Source organism: Pelecanus crispus, chromosome 4 (genome assembly GCF_030463565.1).
Source record: "Pelecanus crispus isolate bPelCri1 chromosome 4, bPelCri1.pri, whole genome shotgun sequence".
Classification (NCBI taxonomy): Eukaryota; Metazoa; Chordata; class Aves; order Pelecaniformes; family Pelecanidae; genus Pelecanus; species Pelecanus crispus.
In genome coordinates, this window is record NC_134646.1 from 39,504,502 (window position 1) to 39,520,830 (window position 16,329).

Sequence of the window (16,329 nt, forward strand, 5' to 3'; positions counted from 1 at the left end):
ATTCCTCTGTGAAGGAACCTTTCTCTTTGTTCACCGCATTACATTATCTCCAAATTTAGATACTGAACTTACATACCTAATTTTAGGTTTTTAGCTGTCAACTGCATTTGTGAGGACACATAAACTGTTAGTCAGAGTTCCATAGTTTTAATGTAATTTGAGTGATATCACTTTACATTGGAGGCATCACAATTATTCTTCCTAGTAATAGAGATGTCATCCAGTACAGTTTGAAAATGTAGCTATTAAGTATACTAGAGATCATAGAGATCACTCAGAAGAATTAGATAGTATCTTGTTGATTTGTATTAACCTGTTTTTATGCTTTGAGTTATTGCACTCAGAAAATCAAATGCCTGCAAATCAGAACACCGATAGTTTATATCAGGGAAATACTATTTACAATATGGTGAGATGACAGATAATTGTGTTTCCCAAAACTTATTTTTTTCATTCTCAGATACACACTGCCATGTTATATGACTAAAACGTCAGTTGTCATCACATAGATTAGATAAATTGTACTAAAATCTGTTGTTTAAGCATTATATAGCAAATTTGGCTGGAGATAATTGAACAGTGTGAGTTGGAATATATATTTTTATCTGTCAGACAGTAATCTAGAACTATGCAAAGGCAAAGCTTAATGCTAGATTATCCAAGCTGTGCACTTCATGCAAACACCAACAACAGAGTAAGCATGCTACCTGACTGTCTGGACTGCAGTGTATTGTAACATGGCGTGTGAATACCTACCTGTGACGTGTCTTTTTTTCTTCCCTGATTGTCATGCCGTAAGTAAAAAGTATATTCGTGTTCTTTTCTAAAATTAAGAGGTTCTTCAGCATAATGAGATAATAAGACTAGGGATCAGGGCAGTAGGTGAATGAGAATCATAGAATCGTTTAGGTTGGAAAAGACCTTTAAGATCATCCAGTCCAACCATTAACTTAACATTACCAAGTCCACCACTAAACCAATTAAGGGTAGAGTAGCAATTTCATGTTTCCTGGCTTGGTGGCTGGGTTACTTATAATGAAAGTAAAAACTAGGAATCATTAAGATTGGAAAGGACCTCTAAGATGATCAGTCCAATCATCAACCCAACACCACCATGCCTACTAAAAAGTTCTCCTTCCCACTTGTGTAGAATATTGTTTATATTCTTTTCTCCAGTCATCCTCCTGCAGCACTGCATGTGATAAGGACTTCTTGTAACTTCGGTGAGCTCTGAGAGACTAAATGTCGTGATAACCTGTAGAGATCTAATGTCTTCTGACACTCGCTTAACACAAACGTAAGGAAGCTTTATACATTTCAAACCAAGTGTAATATATGCTTCCTTTTGCCATGCATATCTGCTTATCTAAACTTCTGGATTTTGAATAGTGAATTATGGAAATAATTATCCATTGCCATCAATTGAAAACGTTAATAATGTTCTTCAAATGCAGTGATAAAATGTGTAGGGCTGCAGTGGAAGAGATGGACACCTTACTGCATATCCTGTGAAATACAGTATTTAAAGTCATGCTTTAATTCATCAATGATACCAGAAGTAACCTCCCAAAGACCAGAGAGAGGCCAGCCATATCACACCTAGATGTTATGCTGAAAGACTAACTGTATTTTGTTTTCTTTCTGGCTTTTGAGGACACTGTTTGTAGAAGTGAGAACACTTTTGAGAATACTGTTCCTTTTCTCTTTTTTTTTTTCAGAAAAAGAGAAAACATACTTTGGGTTTGGGTCTTTTGTGGGGTTTTCTTTTCAGAATTGTTATTTAGGCAAAATTCTTTCAGTTTCTAGCATTACTATTACTTGCTTTTGAATTCCCTTTATAGAATCATAGAATCATTTAGGTTGGAAAAGACCCTTAAGATCATCCAGTCCAACCATTAACCTACACTAACAAGTCCACACTATACCAATTAAGGGTAGACTAGACTAAACCATGTCCTGAAGTGCCACATCTACCTGTTTTTTGAACACTTCCAGGGATGGTGACTCCACCACCTCTCTGGGCAGCCTGTTCCAATGCTTGACTACCCTTTCCGTGAAGAAATTTTTCCTAATTTCCAATCTAAACCTCCCCTGGCGCAGCTTGAGCCCATTTCCTCTCGTCCTATCACTAACTACATAGGAGAAGAGACCAACACCCACCTCACTACAACCTCCTTTCAGGCAGTTGTAGAGAGCGATAAGGTCTCCCCTCAGCCTCCTCTTCTCCAGGCTAAACAACCCCCGTTCCCTCAGCCGCTCCTCATAAGGCCTGTGCTCCAGACCCTTCGCCAGCTTTGTTGCCCTTCTCTGAACATGCTCCAGCATAGCAACTGTGAGACTCTTGTTGCCTTACCCTTTGTTTGGTATTCACCATATCTTGATTAGAACTCATCAATTACTGTGAAGAATGCTGCTGCAGTTCCGTTTCCTAATGCTTTCCAGCAACTCCACATACATTCAATGCAAGTTGAAATAAATGTATTAAAATTACAATGCATGCTACAACTGGGAAAATTCTAAGGGAAATGTTAAGCTAGTTATCAGCTTTTCACAAATGTGAAAATTGTAGGTTGAATAAGTGAAAGTAGTAAGTAACTTCTCAATTGGTGTGAGTGTTGTTATATGGGAGTTAGACAGCCTTTAGCAAATTTAAGTACCGCTTCTTTTAGAAAGGGAGATCTCAGCTCAAATTCTGCTTCTCTTACATAGTCTACACATTTGCCTATCATTAATTCATTCCAGAATGGCCAATTAAGCAGGGGTGGTCGTGGGTTTAGGTAAATATCTTAGTGACATGAATAGACCCAGCCTGTTTCTCCAAGTGCCTAACCCATCCCATTCACTGTTTGGTTGAGGCATTCTGCTCATCTGTCACTCTGAAAGTGGCATAACCTCTTAACTCACCAAAAGCTAGACATATTATTTATTGATTTGCAGGTGAAATTTAGGCATCTTGATCAGCAAGGCTCTCTGAAGGAAATCCAGTCCTTGTGACGATGTTTAGTTGTATGAGTGCTCTTCAGTGACAGTAGTTCAATGACAGCATGCTGTAAAAGACCACAGTGAAAATATAACTGATACTCAGCAGAGCTTTTTTCCAGTAGCTATTCCAACCACTTCATTCAAAGTCATCTTTAAAAAAATAGCAATTTCGTGACTCTCTGTGCTGCTTCTCCCAACTCAAAACAGCCCATGCTGTTGTATTTCACTTGGTTCTTACATAAATGAGGATAAATGTATGCGCGTTACACTTCTAGTTCAAAACGCTACCCAACAACTTATGGAAGATGTGATCATGATGTTCTTTACGAGAAGGCAGCGCTGACACCCGTTCTTCATCTCATCACTGTCTTCCCAGTGCAGTAAATCTCCTTTGCCTAATTCATGGTTGACCTTTGAACAAACAGCCTGAACAGGTATTTGTATTAACATACTTCTGCAGTGCAAATCAGACCTCACAAAACTACTGCCTTAGTCCTCTTACTTGAAGAGAAAAATAAACCTGTCAGCTGTATTTGGCTTTCTTTTGCTGTTTGGTGCTCACTCATTTAATTTCTCAGACTTTTTTCCTCTTTTCCTCATTGCATTTTATGAGCATCTGTATTTAATTTATGTGTCCGTGTTATCCGGTGTGGTTCAGATTACCATCATCACTATTTAATGAACTTTTTTGTATAATCCATAGCAGAAGTTAAAAAAAAATAAGATTTAAGTTTGTTCATTAGTGGTTTGGTTTTGTTTTGATATTTCATTAATACTGGGCATATATGATTTAGAAATAAATTGCTTGTGTGAAGGAGACCCTCCTTTTATAAATACAATTTCTGTAGGCATCTGATGTAGATGTTTTCGATGTTAAGATGTACAACTTGCAAGGAAGCAATGCTGTGACCCTTTTTGTACCAGATAGAATATAGTGTTTGCTGCCTTTTAAATAGTTAAATGAACATTCTTTTCTGACTTGTTCCTGCTACAAAATGGAAAATAATCTTAACATTTAACTTCATATTTTCCTATTGTCCAATTAGTGGTAATTGCAGAAAAAGCATACAAAGCTGGTTTATGATATTTCTGTAGCAACCTGTTCATTGGTAAAGGTCATCACTGAAAACTGAACACAAATCTCAAAATGACAGAAATAAATTAGTTGTTTTTCATAAAGATCCAAATCCAAATCATATATAAAAAGCCATAAACACAGTCCTGGGAGAATTGTTTGAAAGTGAATTTATCAATTATTCAAAGGGGTTAGAACACCTATTGCTATTTGATTGCTCTAATAGTAAATTAGCAGAGGTTTATTGTACACAAAATAAGGGGATACTAGTGGAAGTTAACATATGTTACTAAAAGTAAAAAAATCCTCGTTTTATTAGTGGACCATTTATCTCTGGATAAGTGCTGACAGAACAAGTAGTTTGCCTATGCTGTTGTTAAATGTGGCAGCAGTTTTAGTGCGTTTGCAAGAGATGGGTAGGGAATTATCTACTGCAGCCACTTAAAGCTGCTCCACAATTTTTTCTTGTCCTGTATGTTATAGTTTAAGCTATACTCATGGATACACAATTTTTGGTAGCTACATCTTTGGGTAGCCTTCAGAATTCATACTAATCCTGCTAGCAACTGGTGAGTAGTCTGAAATTTCAAGGAGAACCTGGTGATTATTTGCTGCCTCAGCTGAGTTGGTGTACTTTTCTCCCTCATGTATAACGTCAAACAAATACAAGCAAATAGTTAAACAGATACGCAGCTTTAGGTTTCAGAAATATCCTGAATGCAATAGGGAAAAGAGAAATCTCATTATTTTGTTTCTCAAGGATGAAATGCTCAAAGGTTATCAAGGAGACTATGATAGAATAAAATGCAGTTATGTTATCATAAATGGTTCACATGTTTTTAATAATAAGGAACTCCTTCATAGTATTATTTATAAACATTTTAGCTGTTAAATGTTAACTGAGGAGATTAAATCTCATTGTGAAGGCATAGTAAGTGCTACCAACTCAGCAGATCTTGTTCAATTTCTCCTGTTGTTTCCCTTATGGTTTGAGTTAAAACAGTTGACTTTAAAGGTGGGGTTATTCATAAAAGCTCTGCAAGGGCTAGGTCTCATCTCCAGTTTTCAATCAAACAGTGATATCATGCAATGGTGACATTAATTAATTAATTAATTTCTGCCCTGGTTTTGGCTGGGATAGAGGGTTTTGGTTTTTTTTTTTATTCTGGTAGCTGGCGTAGTGCTGTGTTTTGAATTTACTATGAGAATAATGTTGATAACACACTGATGTTTTAGCTGTTGCTAAGTAGCGCTACACTAGTCAAGAACTTTGCAGCTTCTCATGCTCTGACAGCGAGAAGCTGGGAGGGGACACAGCCAGGACAGCTGACCCAAACTGGCCAAAGGGATATTCCATACCATATGACATCATGCTCAGTATATAAATTAGGGGTAGTTGGCCAAGGGGCAATGGCTGCTCAGGAACTGGCTGGGCATCGTTTGGTGGGTGGTAAGCAATTGCATTGTGCATCACTTATTTTGTATATTCTTTTATCATCATAATTGTCATTATTATTGTTGTTGTTGTTATTATTATTATTATTTTCCCTTCCTTTTCTGTCCTATTAAACTGCCTTTATCTCAACCCATGCGTTTTACTTTTTTTCCCCAATTCTCTCTCCCATGCCACTGGGGAGGGGGGAAGTGAGGGAACGGCTGTGTGGTGATTAGCTGCCTGCCGGGTTACACCACAACAATTTCACAGTAGTCATTAAGGAAGATGCTGAACAGGAGCTACTAAAATTGGACATCTTAAAATCAGGAGGTCTGATACATTCATGCAACTTTTCTTTTTAAACTGTCCAAAAGCCAGTTAATATTTGTTCAGTAAGTGTTTGAATAATGCAGAAGTCCCAGAGGACATGAAGGAAGCTGAAGGATGAGAAGAAAACTAGCACTGAACTGAGAAGTTATAAAGAATAACCCATAGGTCTGTCGAGCTGACATTGATATGGGAAAGAATAATGAAAAAAAGAAATTAAGCACGGTAAAGAAGGCAGTGGCAGCTGATATTGGTTATGGAAAACATTTAGGAAATAAACTGGATAATTTTTTAAAATGTGTTCATACATTTGCTTGCTAGAGGTAATAGTGTTGATGCATATAACATGCCTCTGTAGGGTGTTTGTCTTATTTTTACATGGCATCTTGGTTACTAAATTATAATGGTAGAAAGTCAGCAGAGTAGTCATCATAAAATAGATGGAAAAGTGATTGCAAGAGAGGATTCAAAATTGGAAAACATCAGTGAACAGGTTCTACAGACAACATATACATTTATTTACATGACATTATCAGCCTGCTAGGTGTGTAAAGTACGTGGGGTGGGGACTGATGCACCCTTATTGCTTTTTATTGCACTCAATTTCATGTTACTCTTGTAGCTACATTTACCTGTCACAGGTTCTTTTTAATTTTAGCGATGGTTTTAATTTAACAACCAACACAATAGCAGCAAGGTAAATGGAGACGTTTAAATTCCCCCTGCAAAACCAGAGGAGAGTCCAAGCCTCGTTTTCCTTAACAAAGCTTTTATTAGCACTTGACAAGGAGATTATGCAATGGCTCCAGCTCTCGGTGGAATAGCTGGCGCTGGCATGCGAGAGCAGGAGACTGCCAAAAGCCTCTGCATGGTTTGGCACCTATGAAGTGCCTGTCAGTTTACTTATGTTCCTAATCTGACAGTCACTAAAAATAGTTCAGGTGGCTGCTTTCTACTAAGGAGGAAATGATGTCCCTCTGGATATTTGTATTAGGAGGCAAGGGAACAATTAGTGAATCGTGGTTTATTTATTTTCTCAAGTTTACAGTTAAGACTATATAGGAGAGCTTTGACTTTTGTTATAGTTTCTTGAAAAACACTGAATCATCACAAAGAAAGGAAGACTATACACTATGGAACCTGAAAATAGTGGACATATTTTGCTCATGAAATGGCATTCATGGCATGACTTTAAAATGACTTCAGTTTAAGCACACAGTTGTTTCTGTCTTAATAGTAACTAATGCACTTCTTTTTACAGCCAGCAGTCAGCTGAAGACCTTGCAAGAGTACCAGTTAATTCTACCAGCAATATCTTGAATAGGCTATTGCTCAGTTATGATCCCAGGATAAGGCCTAATTTCAAAGGTTTGTCATATATTTCAGCCTTTTTTTTAATCTTTGGAATTTAACTTGTGCTCTTTTCACACATAGAAAATTTATATAGAGATAATATTCACAACCTAAATTTCTGTTTTGGTTGGTTTTTTTTTTTTATGGAAATTTGCCTAGATAGTATGAAACTGCAGAAGATATTTATGCTTTTGAGCTGAAAGGCAATATGTTAGGATTTCATGATCATAATAGTATGTGATGCTTTAATATCATTACTATTATTATATTTTTTATTATTTTAGAAAAGATTTTTTAAAACTAGAATTAGATTTTATAGAATAAGTTTTTAAAATGTCTTTTTATCCCTACATTTTAGTTAGACTTTAGTAGTATCTTCTCTTTACAGTATTTTAAAACACCAAAATTCTCTGTAGATGTCCTTTAAGATGACTTTATAAAACCTGGGATCGGCAGTATCACTATTTGGAAACCATACAGTTATAAAACCCTTTAAAGGTATGTTAGTAATACAGCTTATACACTTTGGGATTTCAAATAGGTAATGAATTTAAGCACATTCTCTGACTTTAAAACATCTCCCTGCTAGGCAAATGTTGTAGGAATCTTCCATGTAGGCAAATGTGATTTCCTTACATATGCAGAAAAGGTTGGAATACCTGGTCTCTGCAAAACCTCTGATAACTCATACAGCTGTAAATTACACTTTCTAGGAATTAGATTATTTCCCTGCTGGAAGAAGACATAGACAATTACAGACACTGCAGTTTGGATTAGTCAGTTCTTTCTTTTTAAAACTTCTATTTAATTATATGTACATTAAGAGATATTTTAACATGCATATCAGTAGTATGATAAATTTGGAAATATAGAATCTTTGTTGTGCTTTTGAAGAGACCATTTTCAGATATTCCGTTTAACTAAGTTTTATAAATGTATTAAACTCAGTTCTCAGCAAGTGACCTACTTCTTATTCTCTGTAGAATCTTACTTACATGTTTTCAGCACTGAGCCTTGTCACAAAGAATAAATGTCCAGCCTCTGTTCTACCTGTTCTTCAGCATGATAAATCACAAAGAATATTGCAGATTTCTTTATATTTTTGATAACCCTGCTGACAGTCTGGTAAGAATCAAGATGGAAGGAAAAGGGAGGACATGCAATGTTAACTCACAGGGAGGTGGAAGAAAAAGAACGTTTTCTGACAAGTGGTTTGGCCATGTTAAAACGTTCCTCACACATGAGTGATTTTCTTGGACAGCACTTCTTATTCAAATCTGGAGGAGATAGTACACTCTTGGCTACTAGTGGTGTGGTGGGTGCTCTGGCACATGCGTCAGGCGCTAAACAAAGTATTATGCTTATTGCATAACCAAAAGAATGATGTTTAGCTGGTCTGATTTTTAAAAAAACAAACTGGTTTAACTGTAAAAAGTGAAATTTTATCTTAGTGATTTTCTGGTGAACCAAGAGAACGAGTATGAATTTATGTATTAAATGTACACCGAAATATTGTATGCAGACAAGCAAACTATTAGATGAAGCATATGTTACTTTGTACTTGCTTACTTTCTCAAAATAGTCTATATATTGTTGTATGTCTGATTGCTGAAAATAGGAAGAATTCCACTGAATTAAGTACTTAAAACAGTGTGAAGGAGATCAGATACATGCATCTAGTGTACATACTGACACTCTCAACATATAGGTGCTAAATAAAACCAGTGGACCATAATTAGTTCTCACAACCATCAGGCCACTTCTCCCTGCTTCATGATAACTCTCTGTTGACACCAGATTAAATGACTGCCAATCAGTTCCTGCAGCATGACAGAGGGCAGATGCTGCAGCTGTCACACCATCCCTCTTCAACTGCAGGAATCCTGGCTGTGGAAAAGATGAAAAAATCCAGTCCATCTTAAGATCTTCACAGCTGCTGTCTTCTAGAAATTTTTCGTGGCAAATTGGTAACCATTGTAAAATGGAGCAGCTTTCTCTTGCACCAAGGCTAGGTAGCTGTGAAAGCTGCATGCAACAATTTTTATCTGCCTCTATTCATACTTTACTGTTATGTACTTGACTTGCACAAAGAAGTATCCTCTTACGATATAAGCAATGTGTCATCATAAATCATAAACAGGTAATTTGGGATGGTAGATCATCATTATGACCTTGACAGTTAAAAGTGTCCGCTGCTAGAAATGTGAATTGCCTCTATCCATTACGCTGCGTGCAAAATGTAATACTGGATTGTGCATTCTGTGATAACAGAAAATCATGGAATCTGAAAATTATTCAAATTTATGATCTGTGAAATACTTTAAGCTTAGCAGTCTGGACTAAGGATTTTTTTTTCTGTTTTCTTATCACTAGGTTGAAAAGAGTTTTGTGATTTCTATTGGCTTTCAATGGAAATAGTTTAAACCACAGCTTTTGAAAACTGTGTATATACTAACTTGAAAAGATAAATTTGTATGACCTGATAAAAAAACATTTCACATTGTGATACTGGTGTAAATGAACTTTAAATGAAGGATAACATACCTTTACTGGATTGTGCAGTTCACTTGATATCTTTTTTTTTTTTTTAAAGGAATTCCAGTCGATGTCGCAGTCAACATCTTCATTAACAGCTTTGGGTCAATTCAAGAGACAACTATGGTAAGACTGAAATGAAATTAATATAGCACACATGGAGATTTTCCTATTAAATTAAATTTCAGGCTGAGGATTATGAACTATAAAGTATTTCTACTTGTTATGATTGTAGACACTGAGAACTGAATTAATGGGGTTAGTGGTAGACTGACTGTGGTTTATGTCATAAACCTATTAATCTGTTTCACTCTATATTTGTCCACACATTGTCACAGCTTTTAGCATCTGCTGCACATGAAAGGAAATCCATGGTTTCTCAGACGCAAGAAATATACTTATTTCCATAAGTTATTAAGTTCAGGGGAATTAAGTAATCTTCCTGAGAGTTAATATATATAGGTTGGTTGGTGTATTACTAAAGAAAATACTAGGACTGTATATGAGAGAAAAAGAACCTACATGCATAAGGCTGAAGCATACAGATTCTCTGTTTTATGTAGTTCTGAGGATAGAATTGTGGAGGAATAGAAGGAGAAGGAGTAAAGGAGTTGATCATCAATGACCATACTCTTACTCCTGTTTATTTACTGTGTGGGAGAGAGAAACTGAGGACTGATGTTTCTAAAAATGTGTTTCCAGTTCAGTCAGAAAATTTCAACATGACAATAACAGCACCAAACAATCCTCATTACAATTTTGACTTTTTTTGTTTCTATAGGAAATAATAACAATTTCAAAATTAAAAGTCATTTCAGCAAAGCCATTCCAAATATTTTGGGACCTGAAGATCTTTTTTGCAATGGTATTTCCAATGAATACTGTCAAAAATATTGCAAAAAAAAAGACATTTAATTGTTGAAGATGTTCTGACCTGATTGGGGTTTGCTTTTCTGTAAAAAAGAGGGGAGCACACCATGTCTTGCCAGTATGTGGGAAGCCACAGCCAGGGCATGCACTCAGCATTGGAGTTCTGAGGTGCTCCCTGAGCATCCCATTTAGAAATGACTTTGGTGATCTGTTGCATCCAAAGCATTGAGGCAGTTCCCAAAACCAGGCTGCTCTTTTTAATGCTGTGACTAAGGCAGCATTCCTACTTATAATGGCACAGAAGCAATAAACCGTAATATGGCTAATAAATAATAAACCACCTTTTGTTGTCAGTGGATGTAAGTACCCACTTAAAATTCAGAACCAGCTTACACGATACCCTAATGACATTTCAGTAGGACTGCAGAGCTGCTCAAAGTTAAACATATGTGATGGCTGAAACAGCTTTTGAACAGCTTTGCCAGAAATTTCTGTTTCTTTAACTAGGAGCGAATAAAGATTTAGATTTGATTGCAAATGATAGTAAGTCAACTAATAGCATTAATGGGAAGTGATATTAAAACAAAGAATGCAAGTATGCTGAAGATACCTTGAGATTTATTTCCTGAAAACAAAAGGGGACTGAAGTTTAAAGAGAGGCAGGGAGGAAGAGCAGGAGAGTAGGAGTGAGATAAGTGTCTAAGATGGCAGGTATATTAGGCCAGATGGCCCTTTCAAGTTTCTGAAATTTATTGCATGCTTTGAAAAGTGACTTTTACAGAGGCTTTTTTACAATTCACCCAGATCCAAATAGTAACAAAACATGAATGTAAGGGGTGTGCTCCCCCCACCCCCCAAATTAAGTACGCTTTCTACAGCAATGCATGTATGCCTGTCTGTGAATTCCTGATATGGTCACTCACAAATTTACTAGGATGTTCTGTAAGATAAGTCATGCTCTCCTCCATATTTCAGAACTTCAGACACTATTCTTACTTTAATTTATGCTTTTATTTAGATTTCTATTTCCAGCTGATCACCATGATAGCTAAGCATGTTTATGTGAAGTTTGGATTACTTCTTGGTTGCCTTAATGTATCACAGGAAGCACTGACAAAAGAAAGGGTCAATCTGTTCTCCATGTATCACTTGGGAAACTCTTCCTGCTGCAGTGGGCATTGGGTCCTGTGGACATTTAGGAACCACTGCTCTCATGTGGATAGCATGGTACTTGTCTCCAGATGGTCTGAATAATGCAGCAGACCCTAAGAAGCAAGTCCCTTAGACTAGGAAAAAGCTCTTACCTCCAGAATCACAGGAAAAGTGTTTCCTGGAGCTGAGGCACCAACTCTGTGAAGGACCAGGGGGGCCTCTTGCATTCAGAAAGGAGAGACATTTGCAGGCAGTAATGGAACTGCTGAAAAAGATTCCTCAGTGTTGGAGAAGAGAGTGTCTGTCTGCATCTCTGCTGTCTCGGGCGTTGGTATGAATCACAAGGAATACTGATTTCTTGACTGTCTCTGAAGTTACCAGAAGCTACTAAACTGGCTGGAGTGATATCATTACTGATACCAAAATCTGTGAAATAGTATATTTCTAAGTATTTCAGTCGATGAAGTATCATGATGATTCTTGGCTCTGTAGCCACTTCTAGCTGTAATAGCTGAATTCATAGGTTTTCGCAAAATCTATGTGGGGGTAAAGTGTTCTGTTTTAGCCATGCTAGAGGGGTGATTCCTTCTTTTGGGTGCTGGAAGGGTGGGGAAAAATAACCATGGGTGCCAGGTGATTGGAAGTGAGGTGGTGGTAGAAGGCTTAACAAACAGACAAACGTGTCAAGTGCCAGTGAGAAAAGGCCATTCGGCATGCTGATCTTTTGTTCAGAAGGATGTTAAAAGAGATGCAGAAGGAAATATCTTCAACAAGATGTCCTGTATCCCACTTTTAGACACCTCTCTGAAATAGCCAACTCTGGGCTTAATGTCTGGAACTTCTAACTCGTCAACAGGCAACTAGTCAATAGTGTCCCTTGCCTTGACATCATGGTGGCTAGTTCTGATGGTTCCTCACATATTTCAGGAATCCCACAAAATTATTTTCAATTATTTTTTGCTTATTGTCCTTCTGGTCCCAAGATGATTGCATTCTTAGCTATGCAGTTGGCTCATCCTCGACAAAAAAGGGTAGAGATTACCTCCCACTGAGGTAGAGTCTACCTAGTTTTAAGAGAGAGGGGAATTTCCTTATAGAAAAGCATCAACAGATTTGAAGCAATATTGGTTTGAAGCAAGATGGGACCCATAGTGTGGATGTTATGCCCAGAAGCCTGTATTGCTTTAATCAAGCCTTTGTGAAGAAACTGAAGGGCAAATGCTTGCTCTGTGTCTAGAACGGGTAGTGTTCATATTGTGTTGTTGAATACTCAAGAGAATTGCGATGTTTTCACACACTTATCAAACAAGTTACCTGGAAAAACTAAAAAAAAAAATTAGTTAACTACAGAGTGAATAAGAATTTATGCAGTGAAAATGGAGAAGAGCTTATACCAGAGCTGCTATCTTCCAGTAAGCTCCCTTTGTCTTGAATCCTGTAACTTGTTTCCTTCTAGCTCATTAGACTACTTGTCTAGGATCCCCTAGACAACTCTGCTTCTGATTTTGCAGATGTTTTTTTAGACTGCAGGTTTGTGGGATAATGCGGTGATTATGTCACATTTAGAAACTGTTATAGACTGGATGACCAGCCAAGGATTCCTAGGGATAGACCCTTTCTGGTATAAATACCCATAGGGCTATAATATTTTAGCTGTGCTGATGATCTGACTCTCTGTCTACAGAATCTATATTCAAGGCTTGTACTTGCAGTGTAATCTTTCTTCACTGACTCACATGGCAAAACACCACTTTCTTCTTTACTTCAAAACCTTGCAGAAAGGTCTTTTTAACATCTATGTATGTAAAGGAAAATTTGGGTTCCTTATTTTAATCTTAAAAATGCCATTTTCTACTTGATTAACACAGTGCTATTATGCTTCCTTTCTTTGTGTGAGTGCAGTTCATGTAGAAAAAGCCTTTCATCGTCTTCTATGTACTCCAGTTTGCAGAAAGAGATGTATTGGCTATGCCTGGTTTCTGGCCTGAGGAGCTTCTCTGGCCACATGCCTACTGTTTAGTAGGTTGCATTTGAAATATTTCCTAGAATGCCTCCCCTTTCAACCTCCCTGAAAACAGCTTGCCTTCTGTTAGAGTTTCATGGGAATACTTCTGTGATTCTTTTTACCTACCAGGTCCTCCTAGCTCTAACACTGATGAATCTCTCTTCCCTCCCCCCATCTAGTTTCAGGCTTTTTAATTGCTATTTGACTCTCCTTTATTATAAAATGCCAATCATTCTGCAATATTCAAAGAATGTTTGTAAAATGTATAGGAGGAAGACTGCGTGCTTCATGTAGACCACTTCTTCAGCTCCTATTGAACCTAACTGTAGTGCACATACTGAATCTTAAAATTCATTGCCCAAATTTGAGAGGACTGGTTGCAGAATTCTTTCAAAACAGATTTATAGCAGGTCATAGTGTATACTGCTGCCAGGTGCTGTAATCGTATTCTTCTAAAAAGAAGCCCTTCTGCCTATCATTGTCTGGCTAGCCACAGTTTTGTATCCTGACATCTCTTTGCTTCCTTCTACATTTTCTACATTGCCTCAAGTGTGTTGGTGGCCTTCCTCTCCAAGTACACCCTGTCACAAGTTTCTAGTCATTTAGGTAGCTCTGGACCTACCTATTTTAGGTTTGTGGGATTTTTCTTCCATTGACTTAATTGGGAACAGAATCAAGTTCTTAAAATGTCACAACAAATATATTGCTTGGTATATTTAAGTTCATTTGTAATAGAGCAAGGAAGGAAATAAAATAGCATCCACCTGATCTTACTTCCAATTCTTATTTTGCCAGTGCATTCTGCTTTTCAGTGATGTAAACATCTCCTTCTTCTGAATGGGTAAGCTGAAAGCAAGCATTGGACACTGCTTATCATTAGCCCATGGCTCTGAGTAGGCATTTTATTTTGTTAAAATTAGGGTAATGCACTTGTTTATGGGGAAATTAATTTTGGTGTAATGAATAGTGTAATGCTTGTGAGCAAGAACGGTATGCAGTATTTATCTCATATGGTTTAAAGTAATTGTTTTCACTGGGACAAGACATTCAGCAAGAAGCAAGTAAAGTGAATTTTCAATTGTATACATATAATTAAAAAGATGTTTTCTGAGACAGTGACCTGAATTCCCTCCTTTTCTGAAGCTTCTCTGTGAGAGCCTTCCAGTACAAAGTCACTTCGTATCAACTATTATTTTATACTTCTTCTTTACTTTGACAAGATAATATAGGTCTTTCTATAAATACGAGTCAGACTACATATATTTTTTCAAAAATGGACTGCCAACAAGTAACATATCTCTCAGAACTATGCATATTAATAAATATTGCCTCAGTTCTTTCTACTTAGTTTTGATGCTTTGCTTGTCCTTACAATGCACTAAGGAAAAATATTACACAGTATAGCATAATAAAGAAATACCTGGGCTGATCTGACTGATGGACTGGACATGGGAAAGTGGGCACCATATTCCAATTAACAGGGTAAATCAACAGGGTAAATTATTCTGCATGAGGTCTTAGCCAGGTGAACTCCTTCTTGTTGGAGTTAGCATGACTATCTCAACATGGCACTTGCTTTGGACTGTAAATGTATATACATCATAATAAGTACAACAGACAAGAACTCACATTGTATCAACAGAAAAATGTGTAAAAGGGCATTAATGTGTAAAATAAATGACTTTATAAAATTAGTTTGTTATGCGCAATACACTGACAAACCAAAAATATGTTGAGAACCTTCACTTGAAGAATTTCTAGTATTTTGCTATAATTGTCAAGCAGTAGCAGTGTTTTCACTGCTCTAAAAGACACAGCCCTTATCTCAGGATGCTTTGTACCTAACAAGCAATTATGAAAAAACAAAACACACCATAGAAGACAACTAGGAACTAGGAAGACTGGAGATAGAAGTTAACTTAAATAGAGAATTTTGGTTTATTTGCGTTTTTTTACTTTATTCCAACAGTACCTTTATTCTTTTTCTGTATGTGATCTGCCTAGTTTACATATACATAAAAAAAAGGCACTGGCTTAAATGTAAATGTAAAAAGACTTAGAGGTAAGACTGAAAAATTGTAACTGACATACTGGGTCAGATTTTTCCTTTGGATGAACAGAGCTTTCACTAATGACAGAATGCGTGCGGGTATCGTTTTGTCCTGAGACACATGCTGCTCCAGTTCCCGAAGGCAAAATTAGGTTCTCTTTGAGCATGGCTCTACTACTGTCCATCCTTGAGCAAGAGTCCTGCTAAATTCAGAGGGAAGTTTCCTGTGTGTAAGGTCTTGATTTTGTCTTTTTGAGACCTACTCTGTTTCTGCTTTTATACATGCTACCTCAGTACTTGTGTTGCAAGCTGGCATTAGTTTTCCTCAGTTACCAAAATAGTCCCAAATCACTGTTACAAGGTCTGGGGTTGTATTCTGGGTGTGTAGTGTAAAATCTATTATCTACCAGGTCTGTTTTCTCCTTTATAGTGTGATATTTTGCCATCAGTGTGCCTCTTAACCAAATGGAGAATAAGCTGGAATTTACACTCACAGGATATCCTGATAGAAGTGATATCGTGCCTGCTGGCTGCAGCAATTTAGT

General features: G+C 37.0%; 1 protein-coding gene across 1 annotated transcript in view; it reads left to right on the plus strand.

The window, feature by feature from the left end:
* GLRB (glycine receptor beta) overlaps nucleotides 1–16,329 on the plus strand; it is a 54,876-nt gene that overhangs the window by 6,096 nt on the left and 32,451 nt on the right. Inside the window, exons 2-3 of the mRNA XM_075709280.1 lie at nucleotides 7,081–7,187; nucleotides 9,766–9,833. Coding sequence (XP_075565395.1) covers nucleotides 7,081–7,187; nucleotides 9,766–9,833 — 175 coding nt within the window. The remainder of the gene's footprint in view (nucleotides 1–7,080; nucleotides 7,188–9,765; nucleotides 9,834–16,329) is intronic.